The sequence below is a fragment of the Urocampus carinirostris genome, chromosome 18 (genome assembly GCF_059441175.1).
Source record: "Urocampus carinirostris isolate Australia breed hairy pipefish chromosome 18, RoL_Ucar_1.0, whole genome shotgun sequence".
NCBI lineage: Eukaryota > Metazoa > Chordata > Actinopteri > Syngnathiformes > Syngnathidae > Urocampus > Urocampus carinirostris.
In genome coordinates this window covers 12,088,831-12,101,706 of record NC_142366.1, presented here as the reverse complement: position 1 = coordinate 12,101,706, position 12,876 = coordinate 12,088,831, and the positions used below count along the sequence as shown (strand labels likewise).

Here is a 12,876-nt window from a genome sequence, read left to right as displayed (position 1 = left end):
CCTAGAAAAACATATTAAAGGAGCTTGAAATTAGAAAAATCAGTGCATTTTTGGCCAATGGGGTCAAATGAGTTTTTTTGCAGTGTAGTGAAAGCCAAATGTTTAGGAAAAATGGCAGCTGTATGATTTTTCAAAGCATATTGAGTCCATAAAGAGGCAAAGTCCTAAAGTTGAACAGTAGGCACAGTATGAACACAGCTGCAAAAAAAAAAAAAACTCCCGCAAACAAAAAACACACACACACAGACACACACACAAGGCCTTGTAGTTTTCGATAAAGCCGCAGCTTTCCCTTTTGTTTTGCAGCAGAGTGGGGATTAGTCGACGAGCGTCTTTGTCCTGCCGTTTTCCAGTTGAGCAGAACACAAGGGCCTCTACCTCGCCTAATACAGTCAGACCTCCCAGCAGGCCTTTCACCGACACGGCCGCTAAGAACCTGCCGCCCAAAAGATGCTTTTCAACCAGTTATCAAATCTCCTCAATACTGTCCGTGCCTTTCAAGCCAGTCTCTTTGTTTCGTCTTTTCAATGGGGCATTGAGCACATCAATTGGAAAGTGATGGGCAGATAGATGGACAGCAGTATGCAGGCGCGCACATATTAACCTCGGCGGGAACAATGGCGGGTACAGTCAAGGTATTGCTGGAGTGGAGGTCTGCATTCGTGCAGTGGGATTTTGTATAGCACACTCACACGCAAAACCAGTCCAGTATAAAGACGCGTAGCGCTGTAGATCTGAGATAAAAAATATATTGAATTTGAATACTGCATATTAAGACATACAGTAGGTACTAACATAAATGGATCAATTTACTGATTGCATGACCACAACAGAAATATAGACATTGAACATGATCTTTTTTTATTTGTTTGTTTTATCATTTGTTAACCCAAGGGGGAGGAGTTTAGATATGACCAACATCTTTTCACAGGTAGGTTACCTTAGATGTGAAAAAGCTGACGCAGTACTTTCTTACCCCCCTTCAAGGATTTTTGTCTCCATAGCAGTCTTACTTTTTGGGTTTTCCATTCTCATGTGCCAATGCCACCCAAAAATGGGGGATGCTTAACCATTCTAGATTAATAAAGCTTCATTTTCCTAATACAAGCTGAAATAACAGATTTGAAAAAAAGCAGTTTACTTTTCTGATTAAAGCTGGAAAGGAGACGGCGTGTGCTGTGCCGTGACCGCAATAAGTCTTGCCGTGCCGGCTCGCAGCAGCAAGTTGAGGCCAGAATGCCGCGTGGGGTTTTGATGAGTTCATTAGGAGGCCACGTCATTTATGCACACTCACACGTAAGGCAAAGGTCAGCCGGGATTACCCAGGTGGCCGCCGCATGCGGGCGTCAGTTTGATTTTCCAATTCCGTTTAAGGCATGCTCTTGCCTTACAACCTAGTAGCCACCTGAAAGAAGGGGGGAAGAATCACGGATGCCATGTTGCGCTCGAGTCAATGTCGAGGTGATATTTGGAGAACTGAATTCAAAACGTGGTCTCTTTGCATCTGTGCAAATATAAAAGGCAGGAAGTCCACTCAATATCACAAAGGCAAGCAGGAAACGAAGCTTCAGGACGGTTTGATCCTAAAGGTCAGCCGGGGCATGAAATGCTGACGTTTAATATTTCATCCATGTTGTGAATAACGACCGCCAATTAGAAGTGGGAGAGGGTCTTGAATGGTTGGCAATTGCTATTCAGGTAAGCCCGGATTCATAATTCATCAACACGGGTCATGTAGACTTAACATTTGGGCTGACATTTCCGCCTGGCTCACGCCTTTCATTAGCGCCCGCTACACGCCGCCTCATCGAAGTCCGTCAAACGGTTGGGGGGAAAAATGAACCATTTGAAGAAAATGGCAAAATGTTATGACCGTTGCCTCCTTCGTGTCACGTCGACACAAGAATGTGGTCTCTTGTGTTTTCTTTTATGCTACAAACTCAGTCATTTAAATAGAACATAACAGGAAGAATATCTATAGAGGTCTCACATAAGTTTAATAAAAATGTAGTACAGCTTACTGAAGTACAGTGATACAATAAATAAATTGGTTAAACTTGAAATACCGTAAAATTCGGACTATAAGGCACACCTAATTTTGATCCGGAAAAAACACTTTGTACATACATAAACCGCACCTGTCTACAAGCTGCATGTGCCCACATTGAAACAGGAGATATTTACAAAGAAAGTCAGTACACAGAAATAATTTTATCAATATAGGGTATCTTAACCCCTTAACGCTCTGACGGCGGGCTGCCGTACTTTTGATAAACATATACGTGTTAGTACAATGTCAGCAGTCACCGAAATAGATCATGGCACATATCATTGGAAAGCTTAAACTATCGGTATTCAAGATATAACCATTTTAAAATATACTCAGAGAAACATCACAATCAGTCTAAAAAGAATATCTGAAAGCTATAAAGCCAAGTTAACTCACCAGTACGTCCCCCAACTGTCTTCTACTTCTTTGAATGTCCGCCAAAATGGCTTTGTGACATAAAGGACAATTGATAGAATCCAACCGTGTCAAATATTTATTCTAAAACACACAATAACGCCGACAGATAAATAGGAATCCGCCTTAAACATGTTCTGCTTCGTTGGCCGTTGCTTCTTGTAATCCGTTTGTTTCGCCAGATTATTTCCATTTACAAATAAACAGACTCGTGAAATCATTCGAAATGCGGTAGTGAGCGGTCCCCTTTCAATTGACAACGTTTACATTATGAGGGTTTGTTTATGCTAGTTGTATTCATGAACAAAAAATAAAGTTATATTCAACTTGCGACTTCCTCGATACACATATTCCACATGTCTCACTCTTAACTTTACTGGCCGGGTTCCCTTGGGGGCCGTTAGATAAAATGCATTATTTGGCCATATCGTTGCATAAGATCGCTTCGGCAAAAAGTCGTAGCTTATAGTCCGAATTTTACGGTAGTCATGATAATCAATTTGATTTATTCATATATAACACACTTTTTACATTAATTACCAACGCAAACATTGGCTACGTGTTATAGAAGACATTTTAAGGCGGTAAATAACCGTAGTTTAGAGCACAGGTGTCAAACAGGCGGCCCGTGGGCCAGATCAGGCCCGCTAAGGGATTGAATCCGGCCCGCGAGACAACACTCGGAGAAGCGCAAGAGAAAAACAAGCTGCAGGTTGAAATATGTCAACTTGATGTTGCCAAAGCCAGGTGCCTCGAACAAAGACACTGTACTTGTATTTACAGTATTTCTCGCTCTTTCTTTTCCACCCCTTTTCTCCCACTCTGTCTCGGTCTCTTTCACTCTCTGTGTCTCTCTTTTTCTTTTCCTTTGTTGCTCTTTGTCTCTTTCTCTGTCTGTGTCTTTTAACCCCTTTTTCTCTAACTTCGTTTTTTCCTTTTCTCTCTTTTCTCTTTCTCTCTTCATACCCCTTGCGCTTCCCTTTCTCCTTTCTTTCCTTCTGTCTTTCTATTTTTCTATGGATTTCTTACTTCCTCTGCCTTTCTTTTCCCTCTCTCTTACCTTTTTATCTTTTGTTTCTCACGCTCTCTCCCTCTCTCTCTTTTTCTTTCTTTGACCCGCACCCTCTCCTTTTCCCTCCCTCTATCTCTTTTATTTATCTCTTTTTCTTTCTCTTTAATCTACTAGTCCGGCTCCCGACAGAATGTTTGTTCTAACGTGTGGCCCCCGAGTTAAAATGAGTTTGACACCCCTGGTTTAGAGGTAAGATCAGGCCTAAAAAAATTCCAGCCCGACCTGACCTGCGGGTATAGAATCCCAAACCAGCCTGAGCCCGACCGATTAACTTAATCTAATGGACCAGGCTTGAAGTAAAGCCGAAGCTGCACTCCGGCGGCAAAGTAACCACTCCGGCGCCAAAGTACTTGCGGTGCCGAAGTGTGTTGCTTAAGCAGAAGTACTGTTACTTCACAATAATAGGACTCAAGTAGAAGTAAAAAGTAGTCATCCAAATAATTATTTGAGTAAAAGTAAGTGCCCCAAACACCGTGCATGCTGTGTAGAACCTCGACAAAGAAAACAAATGGCTAGAGAGAAGCCCGGCTCGGCTTAATGTTTAACATTTTATGCCCAACCGAGCCTTAATTTTTGTGGGCCGGGTTTGAGCCCGGTCCCAAAATCAAGTCAAGTCAAGTCATTTTTATTTGTATAGCCCTAAATCCAGTTGCTATGTGTCTTGTGGGTGGTACTAAGACATGTGTCTGCCCTGAAAGGCCCGACTGAAACCACATCACGTTTCGATAGTTTGGTCTCACATGTTGCCACCTAAGAAAATTTTCGATTATTTAAATAGAAAATTGATAAATGTTACTAAATCTTTTAAGTTCAAACAAATATAAATCTTATGTGTTCACATTTTAAGACTTTCGAAAATTGAATTTAATACATTTTAATTCCAATTAAGGCATTATTTTTTAGAATTTTGAATTCAATGCCTTTTAAAACTTTTCAAGGATCTGTGGCAACCCTGATGTACACAACAGGAATCAAATCCGGGTCGCGGCGGTGAGACAGGGTTTGTACACCTTTTTCATGGCCAAATTCGAGCATTTTCAGGCCAATTTTTCCAGGACTTTCAAAGGAAGAAATCCAGCGCCAATAAAGAAACATTTTTTGTTGTTGTGATAACGAAAAAAAAGTCGCTTTCTTGCTGCTAGCACATATTTTGTGCTATTTTGAGCTGTTTCTATCTATTTGGTGCATTTTTTAATTATTGATAATAAATAATTTTAAAAATAATCTCAGTTGCCGGTTGGGAACAAAAAGACCTAAAGTGAACTGTCCTCTTGGGTGCTACCAGTAGGGGGCGTGACATTTCACATGACAACGCTATAATGACAAGTGCTGTTATTTTCACGCACTTTTTACCTTCACTTATTGCATGGCCTATTGAGTCAAACTGCCGAGAAACATGCCAATGGCCACAATTTCAAGAATTTTTAAGCACTTCACCAAAAATTCAAGCATTTTCCTGATCTTGACAACTCAACCTTAAAAATCAACCATTTTTAAGGATTTCAAGGACCCGTGCGTACGTAAATTCTAACCACTAGACCACCAGTCATATGACATCCAGAAAGGCTGCAGATTTGATCTCATTATCACAATATTTTTATTCAAAGTACCAGAGACAAATATTAGAGAATGAAGAAAACAAAAAGTCATCCAGAAAGATGTAAACTAATACTAAAAAGCACGATGAGGGAAACAATATTATGTTTCATTGTAATAATTTATTATTTTTTTTATATCTTTAAATTACTCATATCAATTTCAGACAATTTTGCAAATTTCACATAGTAATATTCTCATTTTAACAAAATATATTTAAACAAGACAAATACAAGCATTGTTTGGATTTAAAGAAGTATTATTTCAGAAGCATTATTTATATTTTTATATGTTTAATAGTTTTATAAGTTATTTTTTATTCCAGCAAAAAATAATAAAAAACAGTATTGTCTTTATTTGGCAGGAAAAATACTGTCAAGTTAAAATATAGTACATCAAATATATAATAGTATAGTTCAATTAAAAAAAACTTCTTAAAAATATGAAACTTATGGGTTTTTTTTTTTTTTTTGAAGTGCAACACATTTGACACACTAATTGTTTTCAATTTTCAAACATTTTCAAAAAAGCTCCAGGCTGCCACTAGGGCAGTGCTAAATATGTGTCGTTCTTTTGTTTAATCACAACGGGAGAAAAAAACATTTTTCTGCAGCTGTAATGTATTTAATTTCTGCAAATATGGGTCATAAAATGAGTATGAAAAAAACAGAAGCCGAATCCCAACTATAGGCATGTACAATCAAAAATAAAATAAAATAAGGTAACGACATGTGTGCAATAAAACCAGTATTGAGCTCCTGTCGGCTATATATAAAGTGTCTGGAGAGGTGCAAATATGCTGTCATATGGCAGTGCAAAAACACCGCGAACCAAAAGCTTGCTGAAAAATCCTTGCTGAAAAATCCTTATGGTTTTCCCCAAAAGACTTCAATGACGTGTCTGAGTTACTTGTCTGAATGGATTGCATTTATTGTGTTGGCAAAATATTAATTAATTGGCAAAATCCATCATCATTATCAATCAATCATATTCAGAAAATATTGATCATGCCTCAGCTTGTGTGTCACATGACCAAACTGGGAAAACAGGTGAGCAATGATTGGTTGCTGCATGAGCAAATGTGATGTAATATCACTAGATGGGAAAATGAATGACCTCTGAAAGGCTTGCGAACCAGTGAATTTCTCGGTGGATTTTATGCATAGTGACAGACATCGTAGTTTCAACACGACACACATATCACACAAGTGTTAAAATTGACTTGTTTTTAGCATAGAAGTAGATGCCGATAACTTTTGCAGACAGAAAATACTTTTTCTCATGTTGAGGTTTTGAAATTTTCCTTGCCCTCATGTAGGTTTTAGATCAGGGAATGGTGTAATAATAGTCTGTGCAGCCCTTTGAGACGTTGCAATTAAGGGCTATACAAATAAACATATATTGACTTGACTTGACTACTTTTTGGAGTATAAAAAAGAACGGTGGATAAGAAGACACTTTTCCTGATAGATGAAGCTAGTTTTTAGCGTAAAAGAAAACACAAGCTTCCCGCGGAGAAGCGATCAAAGCTAATTGTCAGCATAAACTAAGTATAGGAGAGTATACCCATAGAAAACGTGAACTTAGATTCATTTCTGTGTATATAAAAATGAATCTAGTATACTGTAAGAATAATAGTTCTGGCATTAAGAAGACGCTATGTTTTGGAGATAAGGAGGACAACACAAATTTCTATCATAAAAAGAAGACAGCACTTGCTTTCTCTACTCTACAAATAATGATGTAAGAAGAGGCTTGTTATTGCATAGATAATGCTAATTTCCTGCAAAGAGGACAAGAACAATGGATTTCTGTGCAGATAAACACAAAGCTAGTATACAGTGAGAATAAAGCCAATTTTCACAGAAAAGCATAGACGATGACAATGCGAGCTTTCAGTGTAGAAGAACACGACAAGTTTCTAGCATAAAAATAACACATCACTAGCTTCCTTCACCATAATAATAATACTGGAATCAGAGGCTAGTTTTAGCATAAAAATTCCAATATTCAAGAACACCTGTTTTAACACAGAAGACAATGCATCTTCTAAGAATATTGAAAAAAAAAACTTTTTCATGCCCTGCGATTGGCTGGCAACCAGTTCAGGGTGTCCCCTACCCACTGCCTGAAGATAGCTGGGATGTGCTCGAACACACCCACGACCCTACTGAGGATAAGCGGTGCAAATAATAGATGGATGGATAAAGTTTGGCAAATAAAACAATGCTAGCTTTCATTGGTCTGAAAGCACAACATAGCTTGACACTTGTCCATATTTTTTTCTTATGCAAGAGTCGCGGCAGGGTAAGTATCTCCAAGCTCAGAAAAAAAACATGGAAAGTAAGAAAGTGTTGAGTAAAAGAATACATCTTTTTCATTCATCTGAATGAAAGAGAGCAAATGTGTGTTCTTAACACAGCCATTTTGTGCGAGTGAATGTGACTCTTTGGTAATAGATGGTCTTCCGTCACAGCGATGTTAATGATCTTCACCAATCAGGATTAGTTGGTACGGGGATGAAAAGTGAATGTAACACAAGAGGCTAATCTGTGTTCTCATTTGTAAGAGCGGCCGTTTGAAAGCGTGGGTGGCCAGAGGAAAACTGAGATGATGAATGTACTGCAGTGAGGGATACAAAGGCCGTTTCCTTACCTGCGACTTGCACCAAATCAGCTGTAGTTATATTTGCCGGGTTGGGGCCAACACGGAAAGTCAACGCCGGGCCGAGTACTCTGCAGAAAGAAAGACATTTCAGTTTGGACCTCAAGCAAAGGCACCATGACGTGGTTCGGTCTGGGGAAACTCCAGTTGAGTGTACCGGTGACGGTGTAAAGAGTAAAACAACATTCCTTTATTTAACCTCAGGAACCTGCCAGAGTTGACAAGATGACTGCATTTACCCACCGCTGTCCGGTCAGGAGTCAGCGGCAAACTTGTCTCTCCCTGGAGCGGAATAAATGTTTAAAGGTCCCCGAGCTCTGTCGCAGAGTTCAAGCTAACAACCGTGCTCTCGGAGTGGTTCAACTCCCTGCGGTGCATGAATAGAACAAATAATGACGGAAAATAAAATAAAATATGTCTGGTAGATGCAAAGTGATACTACAGACACATTTTCAAAAGAACATCTTTCCAATTGAAATAATATTTAAAGCAACCACATAGATTACATCAATAGGCTTATGCCAAATCCGGAACTGCCATAGACAGCAATTAGGATCCATTAGGTGGTGTTATAACTCAAACAACGGACATTTTATTCACAATGTCACTCTATATCCTATTTGCATTTGCAGATTGTCCAAAAAAATAAATTGTTCCAACCGCTACATGATAAAAACGCTATTTCTTAGCCTGGCTAAGGAGTTTTGTAGAACATGTTAGATTTAAGCTAATACTAGTCAAGTCGAGTTTATTTGTATAGCCCTTTATCACAAGGAGTCTCAAAGGGCTGCACAGACCACAGATTATAGTAGTTGTTTTGAAGGAGACATACTGTACCCAGCTGAATCAAAGTTTTGAGGTTTTGCCCGTTTTGATATCTCATTTCCTCAGCAAAAACAAAGTCAAGTCATGTTTATTTGTATAGCCCTTAATCACAAAGTCTCAAACGGCTACACAGACCACAGATTATTGCAAACCACGGACTATTATGACACCATTCCCTGATCTAAAACCTATATGAGTGTAAGGAAAAACTCAAAAACCTCAACATGAGGAAAATGAAGAAACCTTTAGAAGGGACCGCACATGAGGTAATCCCCCTTTCAGGATGACCAGGCTGCAATGGATGTTGGAATAACAAATACACAGATATTGTCAACATAAAATATAGGTTATTCATATGCTATAGAATAAAAGTGTGTTTAAGCCTAGATTTAAACTGTTCCACTGAGGTTGCAGATTGAATCTCAGGGGAAAAAGCATTCCACAGCACCAGGGCCCGAATGGAGAACGCTCTTGAACCTGCTGATCTCTTCTTGGCTCTTGGGATCACTATTAGACCAGCATTTTCAGAGCGAAAGCTCGACCGGAACATAGGGGGAAATTAAATCTGAAAGATATGAAGGAGCAAGTCCATGCATGATTTCGTATAATACCAACAGAACCTTAAAATCAAATCTTAAGCTAACAGGGAGCCAATGCAGGTTAGGGGCCGGTCACACAGACATTTGCGGCTGAATCACGGCTAAAATTTTGCGTTTTTTTTTTGCCCGTGGTTGCCCGCGATGGAAAATGCACAAAATTGGCCAACCCGCTGTTCATCGGTGGTATGCCCGCAAAACACGCCGGCGACTGTTCCGCTTCCTCATCGCGTCATTTCTGTGTCATTTTCTCGTGTGGACCACGGGTATAAAAGCTCCCGAGCCGGTGTTGTGCCCAAATCCGACTCCTACGCAACACATACCCCCCAACCCCCACCCCCTCGTGTGAACGCGCATTCTGCTGCGATCGCTTTCGTGGGAAGCGTACATTGACATTGGTGACTTTTGCATCCGCGTTAACAAACGCAATTTGTAGAATACGATCGCTCTTTATTGTTTAAATAAACGCGTTATATAGACTAGGATCTCCCAATTGTTATAATTAGCTCGCTTTATCGTTTTAATAAGCGTTTTATATAGAATACGATCGCTTTTGTTGGAAGCGCAGCAGAATAGCAGAATGCGCGTTCATGCGAGGGGGGGAGGAATCTGCACAGGAGTCGGATTTGGGCACAACACCGGGCTGTAGAAATCATAACCGCTCAAGACACAGTCCAGTGAAGATCAAGATTTCAAGCTATGGCATCATTTTTATTTTATTATCTTGAAAAGAAATGTCAAGAAATAAAAATGGATTAAGACGAGGTCACTACGCTGACGGGGATCCATGTTCATCCCCTTGACGTCACGAGCACAAATGACGTGTGCTCGGCAAATCGCGCTGTATATACGCGGAGAAAGGCGTTTGACTGTCACACGCGTAACACGCTAATTTCACGTAATAACACCGCGATACAGGCGCAGAACATGCTATTACCATGCTCCACCCACAATTACCCGCTGAAATTTCCCGTCCTACTCATGTGTAACCACGCCCTGGCCGCGGCCAGAGCACGTCGTTCCGCGTCATTACTTCGTGTTGACCACGTGTGCGGCACGCGGTTTAACACGTGCTCAAACTTTTGAGCAGCTCAAAAGTTTTGAACGCGGCCAACCACGTGAAAATTTCCGACCGCGAGTAAAGCACTGCTCTATCTCGTCTATATGGCGGTCTCAAAACGTCCAACAGCGCCCAACAGCATCTGCTTCACGGCCAGAAATTTCTGGCCGTGGTTCAGCCTCAATACGCTCGTGAAAGGCCGTGAACCCGCGCTCTGAAGAATTGAGCAGCGCAAAACTTTTTCGCGCTGCCACCCGCGCGCGAATTTCCGACCTCGTGTTAAGCACCGCTGTATCTCGTCTGAATGGCGAACTCAATGCGTCCAATAGCGTCCGCCCCAAAGGCAGAAATTTCTGGCCATGATTCAGCCGTAAATTTCTGTGTGACCGGCCCCTTAGCTAAAATCGGGGTAATGTGATCAAACTTTCTTGTCTTACTTAAGAGGCTCGCTGCAGCATTTTGTAGCAGCTGAAGGCTCTTGATTTTGGACTTCGGGAGACCGGAGAGTAGTGCATGACAGTAATCGAGAGGTAACAAACGCATGAATTATAATCGCCGCATCCGACTGAGACAGCATAAAGCGAATTTTAGCAATGTTGCAAAGATGGAAAAGTGCTGTTCTAGTAATATTCTTAACGTGTGATTGAAAGGACCGATTGGAGTCAAATAGACACCTAAATTTTGAGTCACTCTGGGTGATTTTACATTTTTCAATGTCCAGAGCAGTTTTTGAGAACAAGTCACGGCATTTAGATGTGGTGTTATACTTCAATCACTTGCCTGTGAAGATTCCAGCAAAATTTATTACCCTCATGTCGAGCAAACTGTATTTAGTGAGTACATTTATGGGATGGCCATTGTACCCACGCTAAGCAATAATCGTATCAATGTGAATTATAACCGGGCTTTAAACAGGAGTCCTTTAAAGGTGCTGTACAGAACTTGGAACTTTCTACTCAGTGGTGCCATCTTCTGGCTTATGTCATTATCACAGCCTCCGTCAGGGTCGTTATGATGCACATCCATTTTTTAAATATGCTTGAATAAAATCATTTTATCATTTTTCTTGAGGTTTAGGTTGGCGTTTGCACAGGCCTTTTCACCATTTTCATACAATAATAAAAAACTGCGGTGATGAGCATAAGGTCACTCTCAAATCTCCCTCCTCCTCTTTCCTTCTACCTAATAAGTTCCGCAGCCCAAACAGCCTCTCTAAAGGTATTATAAAGTAGATAGGCCTGAAATGGCGCACCTCATCCTTGTTAGTTTGATGTTCACTTTTATAGTAAACAGGAGTACATTTTTTTTACTCATTTTAACAAACACATCTCCAATTATTGCTCACAAGCTGACTGGAAAGACTCATATCTGTAAAAAACAAATAAGCTGGGATGTCTCTTATCTCAAGGCGCCAATGTATTTCCTGTCAGACGGCACCGCTGGAGCAAAGTGGCTTCGCTTCCAGTCACCTGCGCTCTCCCAGGGGCAAAATATGAGCCAATACTCACGGACAGATGGACCCAGCCATGCAATGATTTCTGAACGCCATCTCTCTCATGCACACACACACACCAACACACAGAGGGGGGGGGCAATGCCCTTCCATAATGCTTCAACTGGGTTTTGTTTGCTCTCGTAAATGTCAACATTTTCGCAATTGTCGTTCCCCTCGGTTGCAGATCTGCGGGCGTCTCAAATGGGACTGGTGTCTTCTCGACTGCAGTTGAATGAAGTGAAGAAAAACGGGCACGGTCGAATGGTTGGCAGAGGATTGGAGTCAAGGATGATAAGCTATCTAGAGGACTTCACACTTTTTTTTCCCGTATTATCGGATGTGTAAGCGTGGACTTCATATTAGCTGTGCTGGTGGGATGTGATTAGTGTGTGTGTGCAAAGAGACTATTGATGGGTGCAACTGTTTGTGTCCCGCTCCCCCTAGCGTCTTATCCCGGTAAAACCCTTACGTCATCTCCTATCTCTCTTTCAGCCAATCATCTACCGGGAAAAAAATAAAAAAAATAAATAAATAAATAAAAATACAGCCCCGCAGGCTCGACTATCTTAAAACTCCAGCCCCTTTCATCAAAATGTCTGCCTCGCCTGTTTGTCACCGTTCAGCATCTCTCCTTATCCAGGGGAGGGAACGGGGGAAAAAAGCAGGGCGGCGTGCTCTGACCCGGCTCACGAGTATATTTAGACGTCGGGACATCTGATATATTTTGAATCCAGTAGTTGGGGGAGGCAACAAGACAGGACATTTTCTCTGTTTATCTTTTATATGTAACATCGTAAGAATGATGACGAAAGTGTACCAAAAAATTCTGTAGCGGACAGCCAAATAAAATTAATTGTCAAGTACTACCATATTTTCACAACCATAGGGCACACCATGTTAAAAGAAGCAGTCTCTGTATTTGGTTATATTTCTGTATTTAATACACGCAAAGGGCGCTCCGCACGATAGGGCACTCGTGCCCTCTATTGCGGCCGCTGTTGTGCCTAGATCTGACTCCTCAGCAACATTTGACTTTCCTTCATGTTAACAATGCTTCTCAGCGCTGCAGTGTCGGTGATGTTTGTATGTCTTGATAAGCTCATT

The 12,876-nt window shown here is 40.9% G+C and overlaps 1 protein-coding gene across 2 annotated transcripts in view; it reads right to left on the bottom strand.

Moving 5' to 3' along the window:
• Positions 1-12,876, bottom strand: part of ptprn2 (protein tyrosine phosphatase receptor type N2) — a 200,874-nt gene that overhangs the window by 139,144 nt on the left and 48,854 nt on the right. For both annotated transcript variants that reach the window (XM_088322837.1, XM_088322838.1), the window contains one exon: positions 7,788-7,867. In XM_088322837.1, the coding sequence (XP_088178963.1) occupies positions 7,788-7,867 (80 nt within the window). The remainder of the gene's footprint in view (positions 1-7,787; positions 7,868-12,876) is intronic.